This window comes from Tubulanus polymorphus, chromosome 6, assembly GCF_964204645.1.
Source record: "Tubulanus polymorphus chromosome 6, tnTubPoly1.2, whole genome shotgun sequence".
Lineage (NCBI taxonomy): Eukaryota > Metazoa > Nemertea > Palaeonemertea > Tubulaniformes > Tubulanidae > Tubulanus > Tubulanus polymorphus.
The window spans coordinates 9305753-9324016 of record NC_134030.1 but is presented as its reverse complement, the minus strand read 5'-3'; the positions used below and the strand labels follow the sequence as shown (position 1 = coordinate 9324016).

The window sequence follows — 18264 nt, the reverse complement described above, 5'->3', positions numbered from 1 at the left end:
CCTAAATACTTCAATAAGGCAAAGCTAATAAACTAGTTCACCCAGTTTAGCTAATAAGTGCATTTAAGTCCAAATCTGGATTATACAAGTTTCTAAAATTTTGGGTTCAGCTGCGTTTGGTTTTTCAGAGAGGCCATCAATTCGACCATTGTAAGCTTCAACTTCTGCATGAAGCTGGACCCTGATCTGTTAAAAGTAACAGATTACTAACTATTGCAAATATACTGTTTTAAGGTTATACTTATGCATGAAACTGGACCCTGATCTGTTAAAAGTAACAGATAACTAACTATTGCAGATGTAATTACTATTCTTTCGTTTTTAGCAAATGAACTACAATCAATCGAAAATTCGAAACGTTCTAAAATCTATTCATTGAAATACAAAAATACTTACATAAAGACTCTGCCTGATCGGAATGATCAGGACACAGTAACCACAGCGTTTTGATGTCCTGGAAGCAGCCGCTAGCCGACGCACACGGGTAATGGTAGATCCGGTTACATTTGCTCGTACGACACTTAATCGTCGCACCAAACTTACAACAGTACGAACATTTCTGAAACAATAATATGAGCCCCGATGAAGGTTTTGAAGGTTTTACCTAGATTTTTTTTTTCAATTTCTGTTTCTGAATTGATTATTTGAACATCCCCAAATCAGAGGTTTATTCGGCCATATTTTAAAATGTACTATGTTCGTGCATATTTTGTATCAGAAAAAAAAAGAAACTTGTTCGTTCACTCTATATCTGTAGTGAAAAAAATAATTCTTCTCATAGAATCAAATAGTTCCAGTTCGCATTAATTTCAATCGACCTCGAAAATTTCACACTTATACTACTAACTAATGTTTTTATCACTGATCATAAATATTTTGGATATTGGATTCGCATCCAATTTAAAATCTTGATTCTTACTTATAAATCCTTGAATGGTCAGGCCCCACAATATTTGAAATCATTAGTACAATACAATGCATCCTCTAGAGTGTTAAGATCAAACAGTCAATCACTTCTAGCCATCCCTCGTGTCAATCTAGTCTCTGCGGGTCACAGGGCCTTTTCTTACTCTGCCTTACTACTTTGGAACTCCTTACCAGATGCAATTAAATTTAGTCCTTCTACTGATGTTTTTAAATCGCAACTTAAAACCCATTTGTTCACTAAAGCTTTTAAGCTTTTAACTAATGATGTAAATTGTTTTTTCTATCTTTATGTTTAAATTGTGTTTTTATATTGTAAAGCCAATGAGCATATTTTATATGGATTTTAGGCTCAATAAATTATTATTATAATTGGGCTAAAATGCTCAGTTTGAAATTTATGCTATCAAATCACTCAGACATAATTCAGATTTTCAAGAAATGATGCTTGTCACTTTACCTGCGATAATCCGGCAAAAACAGCTTTATCGACGAACATCAACGAATAGTCTTCCGCCTGAATGACTCCCTCCGACCAGGCAGCACAGCAATGATGCGCCCACGCGTGACCGGTCGGCTCGAATACCTTCGACAAGTTGACGTCCTCGACGTAGCCGACGACGCTCAACTCGTCCGAGATCAACACCGGCCGACCCTCGTCGTCGACGCCTGCTTGTCGTCGTGGCGATTTGCTGCGTTCCCTAGACGACGAGTAAAATCACATAAAACCACGTCACAGAGATTATTTCAAATGCGATTTCATTTTTCTACATCCTTCCTCGGCAGGGATTCAAACCTGATGGCATCGACGCTGCCACACGAGCCCAAGTGGTGTGCAGCTAAGATAGTGTCATTATTAGCCAATCAGAAATCCTGTTTTATTTTAGGCCAGCTTTTGCCATTCATAATAAAACTATAGATTTATAGTTAAACGCATAAACTGTTTATGCCTGAAAGTTGCGTCGGCGATTATACAACAGGCAATCCGATTGGCGCCAGAAGTCTTATCGTGGAAAACCTGAGCACCCAAGCTATGACAGGGTTTGAATCCCCGCCGAGGGAGGATCGAGATACACATATCATGAAAGAACAAATGTTTCTTACATTTACCGGTCACATGAATAAAAGCATGACCGCAAATCATATCTAGAGCCTGAGCCCAGTTGACCGTAAAGTTGGTTTAAGTTTAACAGCTGATTGCTACCACCGATCTATCTGATTTCTCATACCTTTGTTTATTGTTTTTCTTCTTCACGCCGGGCTGTTTATCTTCGTCGCTGGACCGACGATTTTTGTTCTGTTGTTTTTTGAACGGATTGAATCCGGGCGACGGTTCGTAGTGCGTCATGTCGCCCTGACCAAGCAGACTGCGGTCGCCGCAATTACAAAACGCGCAGATCTTGTCACTCCTGAAATGAGATATTACGGATTCATTATCAAACGCTTTTAACTACAAAACACTCCATTGCATGTTTTGGTCATGGCCTGATAGATGAATCCTGTGCTATCATTTAGATTACACTACTCCATCTCTCCTCTCTGCACTGGGTACATGAACTGACACGTTTACTGAGTAGTAACTAAGAACTGCAGTTCAGATGTGTCACTCTTTCCAACAAAAAGTGATTGGGTACTGGGCCTGAAAATGGATCCTGGGCACTGGATAAATTGAAGCTCGGATGTCACCTTTATCACTCAAATTAGTGGCCTGACTAATAGATGGTGCCAGCCCCGACCCCCCGAGTGCAAAAGGCTGGACCTTATCAGTTATAGATAATTTCTCCAAAAACCTCCTGTTTCTTACCCCTCGCGTTCCGACAGGTTCGTCGAATCCTCCGACATAGCGCGTTCAAGTAGCGCCTCCGTCGTGCACGTGGCCGTGATCGTATCCAGAAAATCGTCGAAATTCGTCTCGAACGAATCGTCCTCGTCTTTCGTCGTTTCGTCTTTAGCACTGGACGTACTGGCGACTGGCTCCGTCGGCAACACGGCCGGTTTTTCGTGATCCCGTTTCTCTTTTTTGTGCTTCTTGTGCTTTTTGTGCCTGAAATTGGTCAATTTGGGTTCTAGCTTTAATGGACATCCTTAAAAATTGTTAGTTACACATCTTTGTTTCTACAAAAATGTTCTCATTAAAGGGCCTATTATTAAGAAACAATACCAAAGGTAGCTACTAAGCCTAGGGCACATCGGACTAACAACTGAACTTATCCAGGCATACATCAAAAATCTAGTGAAAATGAGTTTCTGCGCCCGTGGCTTGTGCCAATCTCTAGATCTGCAGCGCATACATCGATGGCCCCAACTGAGAAGTGATATCTAGCAAATATTCCTGGGTATCCCAAGAAACCTGTTATTTTGCTTGTTTTAGTCAGTTGCATGTGTTGTTGATTATGAAGCACTCACATCAGTGGATATAGATACTGAGCACAACTACCAAATAAGTCAGGCACCCGAGTCTAGATCAGTGTTCTTCCTATCACAAATTTTTGGGCCCAAAACACTAAATTGGCACCCTTTTGAAAACCAGAAGCTGCCAATAGCAATGATGCCAAAAACTTGAGTTTGACTTTTCATGAAACTGGTCGCAGGCGATTATTGAACTTAAAAATTAAAATTTGTATCCCCAATTCAGATAGAATAGCTAAGGGAAAGGGATGTGCTAAAGGTTTGATAATGAAAAATTGAAATTCATTTCTTTACTTACTTCTTCTTTTTAGGCGGCGGCGATGGAGGCGATTCGTCGAATTTTGGTCGGCCGGGATTTCGGCGGAGTCTCAACGTTGTATCCCCGGTGCTTTCGACCGTCAATGTCATCCCGCTATCCAAACTCGACGACATATCGCTGGCCGTTTCGATGTCGTGACCCTGATTGCTACCGTCGTGGCTGTCCATCGTATTATCGTTTCGTTAATGAGTCTGATTATCTAAAATTCAAAGGCAGTGGATATTTAAGTCAATTCTGCAGGCCGGTATATAGGGTGGTTCTGCCCAGTTTTTTTTTACAAAATTTGAGCATCGACCTCAAAAGATTCACTCATCCGATTGCATCAAAAGAGCACTTGTCCAATTGCCCGGGACAAGTATGTATATTTTCATTAGGGCAAGTAGGTTAGCATTATCATTTGTCCGCCGGGCTAGTGCAATTCTATCTCAAAGCTTTTTTCGGACTATATAGGGCAAGTTGATATTTGAGGGGGCAAGCTAAATTTCAGATATACCTGCCCCATGGGCGAGTGACTTTAATTCGTTAGATCGAACTCTGTCATTGTCAAATAGAGGGGTACATAAAATCCAAAATCCTTCTAAAAGTGTTTTGTTTGATCCGAAAACCTTTTGCATAGATTTGGTATCACTGGAAAGCGTAATAGTAAATTCCTCTGTAGGTTTTAGGGTAACACAAGGTATAACACTTTTATGTTTGTTTTCTTACTTGATTTGAGGCCTAATTGTCAAACGAAGCTACATTTTTATCCCAAACTAGAAGTTTTTTAATATCTCTATTACGACAATCAATTCAATTAGGATCAATAGTTTCTTGAATTGTGGCTGTAAATCATCAAAAATATAAATATTAAGCATTTCCAAAGTTAACTGCGCTATAACATTTCAGTGTCCCCTCCTAAAAATTTTTATTTTAGCATCAATTATTTACTGGGGAACAAAAATCAGAAACATTTGGCCACAATTCTCAACAAGGCAATCATGTAATTACTTTAATGGAATTGTTTCGATTACGCACTAAAATCTGCAGCCGTGTCGCAAGAAACAGGCATAAACCTCTATTCCTATAAAAACAAATCTCTGAGCAGCACCAGACTTGCCTAGGGGACACAGGGGCTAGTCACAATGGATGGAAGATGATTCAGTATCTTTCTCATTTTTAGACAGACACCGATATCATCCATCCAATATCGTAGAGGTCATCAAACACCACCTACTGTCTGTCACACATGCTCTCTGCGCGACATTTTAATCCGTAATTTCGTTAATAATCGGTTGATCTACCTAAGTTAAGCATCAATTTGTTCAGTAAGGATTTTGCATTCAGAAATAACGATTTTTACTTATGTTGTTTTTTTCATTTATGAGCGCCAGTTTGCTCAGCAAACGGCTCGCGTAATGCTAAAAAAAACGCTCCACGGACGCGCAGAGACGTTGCTATGACGTCATCACCTATTCATAAGCATAGCAAATCTATGAAGGTGGCGCCATGTTACGGGCTGTAAAAGCCGTTTTTCAGCACTACATGCTAGGAAAACTATCACTGATAGGCCTAGCTGAAAACACTCACAAATTTTATGCCAATTCATAATCTATTTCCCAATGCAAATTCCTTACTGAACTAATTGATGCTCTAATATTCACAGATAAATTGATTATAAACAAAATTACTGACCAAAACGTCAAATGGCGAGGTGTGATAGATAGATGTGATAGGCCTAGCTCCTAATTTGCGAGCAGCACTCGGAGTCCTGTTTGGTGCCCCTTAGTAGTAATTGCGGCCGCCTATTAACAAACAGGCTCAATTATATAGGACTAAATAATGGGGCCTTATAGTGACGCCCCATTGGCGCATATCTTAACAAGAACAAGTGATTTCTTTTCCAGAAAAGACAGATTACTTTTTAAAAGCTTTGCTTGCTTTATCCATATTTAGCATGTCATAGGCAATCAATAGATAATTACCTTCTCTCGCTTGTTGTTTGTTGGCTCACAATTTACAAAACAACCAACATTCTTAACAATTAAAACAATGCTTGCGTGAAACAAATGATGCAGTTAACACCGATTCGATTGGAGCACCAACACAAAGATCCACGCGATATCATCCGGTGTGTAGAACAGAAAAACCGGGGCGGAATTCTGACCAGAATTCGATCGATGTTAATATTAGATTGCTGCTGCAACTACAGCCATCATCTCAAAACCGTATCACCGTCTATTATGAAGCCGACTACATCCGCGCCGGAATATATAGTTCGCAGGCTAGGTCGAAGTCAACCCGAAATCAGCGGTTCTCGTCGAATTATCTACGATCATCAAGGATTGATTGTAAGAAAGAACGAAGTTATCTTTATCGACGAGTTCCGAATTGCCCGAAATCACTGTATCCACTACTTGTTATATCAATGCGCATAGTGCTTTGGTTTCATGTAGTGTCAGGCATTCTAGATTTGATATTTTTTTAGGTTCAGGGTTTCTCGTCTTTTTAGGTGCTTTTTATTTTTTCATGGAGATTTTTTACAATTTCGGGCCTCGGCCCTTGACTTCTGAAAAGACGAAACTCTTCAAGGCCGCCTTTATTTTCAGTGCCCAGTCGGGATCTTCGATGTACTACTACAGTACAGCGTACCAATCAAGACAGTGTGCAATTAGCCAATGTGGCCATCTATCGGAGAAAATCCGCTTACTTACCGAAAATCTACTTTAGGGTGGCTCCGGGAAATCGCTAGATCACACCGCAGTTCGTGTACGATTTCTGTCGTTCTTGGGGTCGACTGATCTGTAGGAACTCAGTTTATGCCCCTTAAACTTTTCTAGATGGGCGGGTGTCCTCGATAAATTTCGCTATGAAGTAACAAACTTATTATATAGGTTTTATCTATTTTGAACAAATGAGACAAGAAGGCCGATTAGACCCCGGGATTATGGATGATCGTATCATACCGACATAATGATATCGTATAATTCGATCAGTAACTTAATCTCATTAATTCCAATGCTGAACAGAATGATTCGCGTATGATTGTCTCGATATGATGACGAAGAATTTGCTCGGACCGATACGCTCTACAAATACTCTACAGTTGAACGCTCGTTAATACGATTCTACCTGGACCCGTTTATTACGATTATTTCCAGCATGTCCCAGCTTAGGTATTTATAACAATCAAACTTTGGATAATACGAAAAACCCGCTAAACTCGACGATTACACTTTTGCCCACCGTATTAACGAGATTCCACTTTATAATCAAAATCAACCCCTTTGAACAAAATAACTAAACGAGTAGTACTATATAGGTTAACTATCTATTTGACGCACCGTGAGCTTTCGCTACTAATTTACAGTAGGTTTATCTATTCATTAGTAGCGAAAGCTCACGGTGCGTCAAATAAATAGTTAAACCTTTAAAGCACTACTCGTCTCGTTATTTATTCTAAACCCGATTGACACGGCTCCTCTACGAACTGTCTCTAGACGGTTTTAAACTTCATCGGTATCCAAAACGAGAAACAAATCGTAAGTGTCAGTTGTTTGTTTTTATTACCATGCGACGAATACAAAGTAACAACGGTTATCAATAGAATTAAAAATTACTCGTTTGGTCATTGTGCTCGCTCGACTGTTCAGGACTCGCGGTGGTCAAACTTACAGTATAGTAGACGCTAGAGACACGTCTAAGCGAGTTATTTGGGGGGCATTATACGCAGGCGATACAATTGTTATTTAAGCGAAATACATAGACAAGTAAGTAACGTATGGAATATCTGTAAAATAAACGCATGTCAAGAAAAATGTTCAGTGTCATTGATCAAAATAGTTTTCTTTTTCGAATTACCATTTCCATGATTGTTCATTACTTAATAATATACATTTGCTCTATACAGTAATGTAAAGTTTATTTTAGACTAAAGTTTTGAGTTTATTGAAATAGACCACCATGGTCCTTAATTTCATTCGATAAATTTCAATATCGGTGCAATGAATTTGAAAAATGTGAATATTAGAACCCCGTATATGTAACGGCACTCGTCAATTTGACGTTGAAGATGAGGATATGATAAGAATACGTTTTAGGCCTACTACTAAAAGGCTTATTGATGTCACAGGTTCATGTGTGTATACGTTTAACCTTAGCGCAATAACTGCTCTAAGGTTAAACTAAATGATACACATGTTTGCATCCTTTTCATGCCTATGAAACAATAGCTTCCTAAATTTAGCAATCCGTTCTCATTCTGTGTACTCAATAACTGAATATGTACAGATGGATATCTACGATAATCAAGTTTCATAAATTTACGTCGTAAATCGTGAAATCTTGGGCATTTTGAAATGGAATATAACCTAATGAAAATAATAATAACCTATATTTGCATTGCTGAATGACACGTCACTAGTGATTTTTCTTTTCTAAATTCAGGATAATTCGTCATAACGCCGACCATGCTCGCCGTTCGCCAACTATATACCCGACTACGGCGCAGTCGTTTATGGAAGTTTGCCGACGTAGTAATCGCGACTATTCTCATCATACTAACTACCGTGTATATCATTGACAATCTAGCCGAAAAAGATACACCGACGCCTACGAACGATATCATCGAAACCGCTCGACTAAAGCCGAAAACTGTCGAAGAAAAAGCCGTCTTCGTGCCGATCGTGTACGGGGTAGAATCCGCCCGGGAACTCGAAAGCCTGCACTTAGCTAGAAGATGTAAACCCGTTCCGAAGCGTATGCATCAAGTGTGGAAGGATAATATGGTGCCGATCGGTTTCAAGCCTCAAATAACTAAATGGATGCAGATCAACGACGAATGGGAATATTGGTTCTGGACCGAAGCTATCGCTGAAGAATTCATGATGAAACGGTTCCCCAAATACCACGAGTTGTACGCCAGCTACCCGTTGGATAGTCACCGAATCAACGTTATACGATATTTCATTCTATACGCGTTCGGCGGTATTTTTGCCGATATGGACGTCGCGCCGGTCGTTTCGTGGGATAAACTGTTCGGCGCTCACACGACCGTTATATCGAAAGATCACCCGGCGCACACGTACGTGCTATGGAATCGCGATAAAACGCCGACCAACGCGGTCATGATGTCGAGTCCTAATCACACGTTTTTCAAACAGGTCATCGAAAAACTGCCCAAATATTCGCATAATACGGACGATAACGACGTTTTGGGGAAAACCGGCTCGTTCATGTTGGAGGAGGTAATTCGTGATTATACCGTAGTCAACGACGCAAATCAAAAGCAACATTTCGGCTCCGTCTGCGACGCGATATACCTCACATCGCACGAGATGTTCGCGCCGACTTTCGACGATTCGAAATCCGAGATTTTACGTCATCTCTGCAAAAACCCCGGCGTGAAAGGTACGCCGAAAGCGAAACAATGCGCCGAGCTGGCTAGTGCGAAATTCAAGAACGGTGACGAATTACCGACAAACTGCCTGGCAAGGAGCTTTCACCATCATATACTATACGATAAATCAGACCATTATCACAGGGTTAGAATCCAAGAAATGGTCCGCGACAACGACTTTATCGATGCTAACGAAGAGGTAGCAGATTTGACCGGGGCCGATCCAGATTTTGCAAATTTTGTATAATTTCTAAACCGAAAAAATGTTTCTTTTGTATTTTCAGTCTTCATGTTAGAAGTATTAAGGCTGGTTTTCATGAGCGGTTTCCTGCGGCAGCTGGAAAAAGCTAGATGAAAACCGCTCGTGAAAATCAGCCTTTAGTGCGGTAAATAGATGTCATTGTTTACGAATAAATGATTATAAGATTCAGTCGGAACTAGTTTTTCTTCACTTGCTCACATATGTATGGGTGTTTCTTCCGACAACCACCTCCAGATAATCTAAATCCCGTATTTCCAATTCCCATGCATTGTTTATCGAATTGTGGGTCGATCGTATCCCAGCGGTTGGTGTAAGCGATGCTTTCGTTTTGGCTCTGCCAAACCGGTAGACCGGGATTTTTTCCATCTCGGTCTATTAGACCCAGCCAGATGACTCCCAAATGTGTTCCTTAATTCAGATATGAAAAGAAAATCGACTGTGTATTTGGCGTCGCTAAATATTATGAGGATTAGTGACGATTGTAAATGTAAGTATAGATTACCTGAATAGATGGGCACCGCTGATGGCCCTGTGAAAAATTCGTGGACCACTTTATCGTACATATCAATTGTTTTTGGCTCAGCCAGTTTGGCTCCAATATCGCTGCAAGCGGCGAGTGCCGATTTCCAAACCAAGCCAATGGTTTCCGCTGACCAACCAACTAATTTGAAACACGACGAAGTTCCACCTGATGCCGTAATCATTTTGAAGCCAGGTTGACAAACGTATGTTGTCACTGAAGTGATTGATTCAGCGGTTGAAGAAAGTGGCGGTTGACTGCCTGGTTCAGATCCCGATGGATGGTTGACTGCAGTAAAAGTGCCGGCGTCGCTGGTAGTTGGAGCACTCGCGTCCGTAGACATCGTTGTGGTTAGTGGGCTTGTAACAGTGGTTGTAGGTTGGCTGGTACCAATAATCGTAAGTGGGGTGGTGGCTGAGGTTGTTGAGCTAGAGCCCGTGGTTGTCGGTGAAGTAGCGTCTCCTGCAGTTGTCGACTGGGATGTATGCTTGCCAGTTGGTGAGCTGGCGTCGGTAGTTATTTCATTCGTCAGTAAATTTCCGGATGCGGTTGTTGTTGTTGTTGTTGTTGTTGTCCTGGAAGCTGATAATACTCGGATCAATAATCTGAGAATTTTGAGGGAGGTTTTAAAAGGAAGAATACATATTCAATTTCAATTTCATATTCACCGAAATATACGGATATCGTTATTGGTTTTTCACAATAAAAAGGAAAGAAACTAGAATTAAGTGTAAAAAAGAAGAATACAAAACATAGATACGAAAACACTTTGCAGCAGTCTATGAACAAACATGATAGCAGGATCTGACAGTATTAACTTGGCATTTCTTTCAGTAATAAGTTGAGTGTATCTTAAAGCGTCGAAACAAACCTATTTCAACAACCTCATATTATGACCACATTAAATATAGATTGTATATTATGGATTTATATCTCATTTTAAGCTGATTTAATCACATCGAATAATGAATAACTTACCGATATTAGAGAAAATGTAAATTGATCGTTTATTGGCGTTTAGTTCCACGTCCTGCTGCGTGGGTGAGGTGCACGCTACATTTGTAAAACTCAAACATCGCTGTTCATCGAATGCAAACCCCAAACATTTGGCTTGTCCTAACCTTAAACAAATGCTACCGCACTGAGTCTCCGTTTTTGCATCATTAGCACATCGGAATGCGAGTTTGGGATAACTCGTTACTAGAACGAAGTCACCCGCGTCATAGCCCATTGCTAAGGATACCAGTAGAGTTAACCGTAAACATTTTAGTAGTGCCATTCTTATGACAGCGTGACCGGCAATGCCAACTAACTTCAGCAAGTTAAAGAGATCCCGGATGTATATGAATACAGTTAGGTAAAACAAAACCCAAGAAATCACTTGTGATATTGGTTTATTGTGCCATAAGTCGGACGAAAGATTTTTAAGTGACGGTTGAGAACATACTATCACAATGACGCTATCGACGTAACTTCTACATCGGCGTACTCCAGTATATGTACATGTACTCCAAAGACAAAAATATCGCTTCATCGAAATCGAATGTATTCCAATGCTACGTAGTCCTCGGAAGGAAATAATCATACAATGTACATAAAGATGGGCCAAAATGTCTTCCTATATTTCTAGCGTAGAAGTGCTATTGCAGTTCAGCGCAGAATTCAACGGTTGTTAAAGATACAGTTTAAGATAAAGTCGAGAATTCACGTCAATTCAATTTATCTATTGCCCCACTATGAACACAAAGCAATATAGTACGGAAGCGTGCTGGGGATATATCTATTTGAAAACATCTTTCGAAACCTTTTAACTTAGAAAACTAGTTTACTCCGAGTTACAAACTCGGAATTAACCTCGAAAATTTTGTTAGGATAGGTCCCCATGACACTTCTGTACAAAGGTCTATTTACAATATTGAATAAGAAGTAATAAATATATGTAAGTACCTATGTAGATTAAATGAAAATCTGTGTGTAGTGTCCAAGATTTCAAAAATCAAGCTATCATGATTATACATGTTTATACGTGTATAGTACTAGCTTAAAATGAATATGTCACGACAAAAATTATTTTTCGTGCATCCCACGCGCGCTCTTACAAACGTGTATCATCTTTGATTATCCGGCAAGTATAGTAAAGCGGAATCGATGAAGCCGATGACTTTGCAAAGACGGATTCGAAATACATTGTACTCGAATTGAGTCCAACAGTAGCGCACGCGACCTAAACGTTTCATAATTGCATATCAGAAGAGACAGTTAACTGTGCTCACAAATCATTGCAGGAATTCATTCGGGCTTTTTGTTCATCCTACAGTTGCTCACATATGTAAGGGTGTTTCTTCTTACAACCCTCCCCTGAGAGCTTAAAACGTGGTCGTCTGATTCCTGTACATTCTTTTCCAAGCTTCGGTTTTTCTTCGTCCCAGCGATTTGTGTATCCAATTGTAGTATTTGTACTTCGCCAAACCGAACCGGGTTGTGATCCATCTAGGTTTTTCAGACCTAGCCAAATAATTTTCAGATGATCTTCTAAAAGATATTACGATAATTTGTAAATCATTTGGCGTGTGGGAGAAAATATGTTTGCCGCGTCGGTTTTACTGAATATGAAATTACCTGAAAGATCAGTCACCGCTGATGGACCTGTGAAAAATTCATAGACCAGCTTATCGAACATGTCAGCAGTTTTTGGTTCGGCTAGTTTGGATCCAATATCACTGCAGGCGGTAACAGCCTTATTCCACCTTGAACCATCAGCCTTGTCTATTGACCAACCCATCAATTTAAAACTCGAAGAAGCACCGCTTAGCGTTGTTATTCTTTTAAAGCCAAGTAGAATTGCATTTTTATCCTGTGTAGTAATCGGGTTAACAGTCGATGTAGTTGATGGTGGATCAACTTGAGTTGTTGATTGGTGGTTGGTTGTACTAATCTTTATATCGTTGGTTGTCGATGGACTGGTGTTTTCAGTCGTATGTGGACTGCTGTCTGTAGTTGTCAGCTGGCTGGTGTCTGTGGTTATTGGTGGGCTGGTGTCTGGGGTAGTCAGTGGGCTGGTTGTATGTGTATTGGTGGCTGTATTAGTTGCATTGGGATCAATCGCATTGGAAGTTATAGAACCGGTAGCATTCGCCATGGCTGTGATGACCGATTGATTACTGGTCGCAGAATTGGTGGTTGCAGTAGTAGTAGTAGTAGTAGTAGTAGTAGTAATTGTTGTTGCAGTTGTTGTGGGGTCTGAAAATATTGTTAATACATGCAAAGTTATCACTTCATTAGCGCGGAAAAATCTTATCAGATTTTAACTTTTTAGCATACATCATGTTCATCGAAAAAGTATATATCCCTGAAAGATTTATAGAATTTCCAAATTCGCAATAACGCTATAAATTCGTGGTAGCTGTATAAACATATTTCTTGACAAAACAAGTTCGTCATAGAAATTAAATTTCCATGAAAATATATTCGTATGCAGGTTAGAATAAATCTGCTGTGAAAAATGAATTGCATTCAAAATATTTACAGTAAAAATAATTTCCCGATTATCATGTCGGAATTCGAGTTATTTTTTTACCGAAAATCGAGTTATTGATGTCAAAATTTGACTTATTATGTCGAATTTCAAAATAGCTCGACATCAAAATAGCTTAGAATAGAATATGATAGGTGTACTTGATAACTCACCGACATTTGCGATAATGTAGATAGATCTTTTACCGGCGTTTAATTTCACATCCTGATGTGTGGGTGACGCGCACGCTACGTTTGTAAAAACCAAACATCGCTGTTCATCAAATGCAAACCCCAAACATTTGGCTGGTCCTAACCTTAAACACACACTACCGCATTGAGCCTGACTTTTCGCGTCGTTAAAACATCGGAATGCGCGTTTGGGATAACTCGTTACTAGGACGAAGTCACCTTGATCTTCACCTAAAGCTGAGGATACCAGCAGAAACAACGGTAATAACATTGCCAGTGCCATTCCGATCATAGCGTGACCATGGGAATTTACTGAACAAATCACGGAATCATATTCGTGAATATCGGTTTTTCTAACCGTTTACCAAGCAGAGGAAGTTTTTTTCGTGAGCGGTAGCGCGCGTGAAGTCCGTCCAAGGAAACAAATACGGAAGAGAATGACAGGAAGAGCGTGCTATCGGTTTTTTACTTCAATAGGTATTAGCCATATATACAAAACAACGAAGGCCTATTGTATGTTTACGAAAGTTAATATTGAAAATCGAAGCCACGCCGTATTCATTTCTGCAAACCATAGACTCGGCGATTTTTTCAACTTAAGAAGAATTATTTTACGCGTAGATTGCATCCAATATCAATCGAAATTAAGTAAACTACGGATGAGTGTCCTACGTATAGGGACATGAGAGAAAAAGAATGATTTTTGGAATACGAATTCTGATTTGTCTCAAAATAAGATCGCCAAACGTTTTAAACTAATCGACATCTTTCTAAGGAAGATGACCAGAAACTGGACTAATATAAAACGACTAGAGCTAAGGCAAGTTAGGGTTCATCAGATGATTTAAGGGAATTTGATTATTACAATTAGTTTATTGCTCCAAAAAATTACATTTGCCGCAGAGCACAAAAACATGTTCCTTCACGATACACGCATTCATGCAGTTACAGAATTCACACAGACACAGTTTAAATGGGAAGAAATACGTGAATACTTGTGAATCGATTTACAGTGGTTTAAAGCGGGCATTGAACAATATATATTTAGTATAAGTTAAAGAAACTTTGACTCTTGCTGTATAAAGCGAGACTGCATGATTACGTAGCTGTTTGCCCTTAGAATTAAGGAAAACGGGAGTACCGTAATCATTGAGTGACTGAAGGGAAACAAACATTTTATAGATTTTTGCATTCATACTCGTTTGTCATATCTAAGATTTTCAGTATATAGGAAAGCCACTCACTCCTACGTAGTTTGTTTTTCCTTCACAGCTTGTGACATGAAACTTCGTAAGGTTAAAACCCTAAATAAGATGAAAAACTATGATAATCCAACGTTTCGCCTCAAATCTATGAGCCATTTTTAGAATCTGATTTTGAAAATGGCTCATCGATTTGAGTCGAAACGTCAGATTCTCTCCTAGTTTTTTTTTTCATCTTATCGTGGGTTTTTCACTTCATTGATATCATTCAGTCGCTTGTCTATGAAAACCAAAATGAAACATAGTCTTTCTACATCTGTCGTATCATCATCATCATCATCATCATTTTTCTTTTTCAATGAAGGAATGCTTTATTTTTTCAAATATGATTCACAGCATACGTGTATAATAGTATAATACAAAATACAGTAAATTGGACTTGGAGGGGTCTGTAGAAACTTAGAAATAGTTTACATAAAACAGGTTCCTCAACAGAGAAAAGTGAAGAAGAAAAAAGAGAAATGCAATAAAGAAAAACAAAACAAAATTATTATCAACATTATGAATGTCGTACGAGTAATTGCTATATTTTGTTTAGTAACGACGATTATATATCATTTAGATAACGTCATGTATCGATCAAAGATATCCACATCTAACAAGAGTTAAGGATTGCCATTTTACTCAATACATCTCAATAACTGATACGAATGATTTTCGCATTTCATATTTCACGTGGTCAGTTAACTCGAGGCATTCTGGCCATTTCGTCAGCAATCGTTCATAGAAAGCTGTACGGCAAATCATTTCTCTTTTATTAGCGCGGCTGGTCTATTTAACTGAACTAAAAACAAAAATCGAAAATTAAATGGTGAAAGTGCATAGTTCTATTTTAATTTACAATTGTTCGCAGATGAAAGGATGTTGAGTTCCACATAATCCCCCAGATAATTTGTTGCTGGTAAGTCTGTGGCCCATACAGTATTTTTCAAATTGTGGGTTTGCGTCCCAACGGTTTGTGTATCCGATGCTTGTGCCTATAACCTGCCAAAATGGTGTAGTTTCTCCATTTCCATCTTCATCTCGGAGACCCAGCCAAATTACTTTAGGCGTACCTGCATTTCCTAAAAAGAAAGGTATTTTCATTTACGATTGTTTGTAGGTTTATCGTTTTCGAAATTTTCTTGTTTTTCGTGTTATCCATTTTTTATTCCCACTCACTGTTCATGAAAGTTTGTAGGAAGACGCTGAACACGTTTGGTGCCTTTCCAGAGTCAATAATTAATATTGCATAGGCCTATAATTTGAATCACACGGTGGAAGGATTTTAGAAACGCCATCTAAAACGAAGGCGGCCCTCTCATGCCCCGGTTCCAACGATTGAAGTACCTTTCAGCCGGTATGATTTGTATGATCTTTGACGCCGTTTAAACCGTTACAATAATGTTTATATATATTGAAACATATTATGGGTTCCGTGTGAGTCGATATGCACTACGTCATCAATATTGGCGTTTTAAAATAGCAGTTACAATTGTGAATTTTGGCGTTTATTTTGTCATTAGATATATTTCATATCTATATTTTCTTCTCCCGTCACCCGGGACTTAAGACTGGTTGTCAAAATAACTATTACATTTCTGATTTTTTGGAACTAAATATATTTCATAACGCTTAATTTGTTTTTTTATGAATTTTGATCATTATTTTCGAGAGGATGTGCACTTCGTCATCAAAATATCGGGCCTGGACTGGTTGCCGGTCAGTTCAATTCAATTATCGATATATTCAAGCCAGAATAACTTCATTGATTCTCAATACTATGGTCTTAACATAAGACTCGATTCTGTGGAACAGGACTGATAAGTATGAACATTGACATACAATCTAGACTCTATAGTTTATTAACTAAGCTGTAATAGTATTTATTGAATTGATTCGCTATGAATTTAAATCGTTAAATCTAAACTATCGGAGCGGATCTTGTCTTCATATATATTGAATGACCGCCATGTCGAGTAGGACCACATACATAATTCAAATGACAAAGGTGAACAGTTAATTGAATAACAAGTTATAAGTAAATAGGCGTTCCGTGTGTCACTCGATGTGCACTGCGTCATCGATATTGGCGTGTCAAAATAGCAGTTACAATTGTGAATTTTGGCGTTTATTTTGTAATAAGTTACAGTTCAGAGTTCTACTTTATATATAACTAACATAAAGCATATCGGTTAATGCAGAATTGATGGTCGCACTAACCTGAAGGAACAGTAACCGCTGATGGACCTGTGAAAAATTCATATACGAGTTCATCGTACATCTCAACAGTTTGTGGTTCGGCTAATTTGTCTCCCGTACTTTGGCAGTAGGTCGCTGCGTCGTTCCAGTTCAAGCGTTCGGTCGCATTCGACCAACCGATCAATCTAAAACAGGAAGATTTCCCGTCGGACGTCGTTACCCTTCTAAAGTCAGATTTACATGTATCTTCTGACGCCGTAGAATTTGTGCTATTGGTCGATTCAGAGGTGGTCACAGCCATCGAGTAGCCAGTTGATGCGCCATCTGAAAATCAAGCTTACGATTAATCTATATTTTCACAATGTTGATTTAAATCTTTTTAAAGCTTTTTTAGTTAGTTTGCTGAGGCTAGTACAATTACGATTAGTTTATTTTTATTTAGTTGACTACCGATAACTTAGTTGAATTCACCGACAACCAGTCTAGCCCCGATATATTGATAATGTAGTGCACATCCTCTCAAAAATTTATCAAAATTTTAAGTTACGAAATATAAGTAGTTAAAACGTAAACGCCAAAATTCACAATTATCATTGTAATTGTTATTTCGAAACGCCAATATTGATGACGTTGTGCACATAAACTAACACAGAAACCCCTTAAATAACGCATACAAGGTATCAGTGTATATGAACATTATCGTAATGGTTTTTACGGCGTCAAAATCTTTTTAGTCTCTTACCGGTTTTAGGGAAAATATAGACGGGTGCATTGATATCCTCAAACCGTGTTGGCGACGCGCACGCTGTGTGTGTGAATATCAGACATCGCTGTTTATCAAATACGAACCCCAAACATTTGGCTGTTCCTAATCGTAAGCACATACTACCGCACTGGGCCTCGATTTTCGCATCATTCGGACATAGATATCCGTTTTCATAATTACTTGTAACCTGAATAAAATCCGCCTGGTCCTGGCTTAATACAACGGATACCAGTAAAAATAACTGCAGCAGAATCATTAGTGGCATTACCGATGCGAGAGACCAATAAATGGGAAATGTGTATAAACTTTATAAAGTTCATCATCACATCATAAATGTAACTGTACGCCATCGATAATCAATTAATAATCAAACAACCGCGAGATATCGTTTCTATTGATTTTCGATGGCAATCAAGAGACGTTGAAATTTGAATGCAGGACGAAACCACACCGTAACAGAATTGCGTGTTATGTTTATTACATTAAGAGACACATTCACATTCAATTCCAACTAAATCGTTTTAAGCTTACACTTTTTCATG

General features: G+C 39.0%; 2 protein-coding genes across 3 annotated transcripts in view; one reads left to right on the top strand and one right to left on the bottom strand.

The window, feature by feature from the left end:
* Positions 1-5855, bottom strand: part of LOC141907717 (uncharacterized) — a 68302-nt gene extending 62447 nt beyond the window's left edge. The window contains exons 1-6 of the mRNA XM_074797454.1: positions 5614-5855; positions 3632-3851; positions 2729-2968; positions 2154-2333; positions 1385-1625; positions 397-559 (exon numbers count right to left, since the gene is read on the bottom strand). Of these exons, the coding sequence (XP_074653555.1) occupies positions 397-559; positions 1385-1625; positions 2154-2333; positions 2729-2968; positions 3632-3819 (1012 nt within the window). The 5' untranslated portion in view covers positions 3820-3851; positions 5614-5855. The remainder of the gene's footprint in view (positions 1-396; positions 560-1384; positions 1626-2153; positions 2334-2728; positions 2969-3631; positions 3852-5613) is intronic.
* A 912-nt stretch (positions 5856-6767) lies between these two features.
* LOC141907509 (uncharacterized) lies at positions 6768-9325 on the top strand. Of its 2 annotated transcripts, none has more exons than XM_074797173.1 (2): positions 6768-6804; positions 8075-9325. In XM_074797173.1, exon 2 carries the CDS (start codon positions 8098-8100, stop codon positions 9271-9273), a length of 1176 nt encoding a protein of 391 aa, XP_074653274.1. In that variant the 5' UTR covers positions 6768-6804; positions 8075-8097; the 3' UTR covers positions 9274-9325. The 2 variants fall into 2 exon arrangements, with proteins under 2 accessions (XP_074653274.1, XP_074653275.1); XM_074797174.1 differs by lacking the exon at positions 6768-6804 and adding an exon at positions 7342-7398.
* The last annotated feature ends 8939 nt before the right edge of the window (positions 9326-18264 follow it).

What these genes read in the sequence shown, in the direction of transcription:
- LOC141907509 (XM_074797173.1), top strand. Translation starts at nt 8,098, where the DNA reads ATGCTCGCCGTTCGCCAACTATATACCCGACTACGGCGCAGTCGTTTA.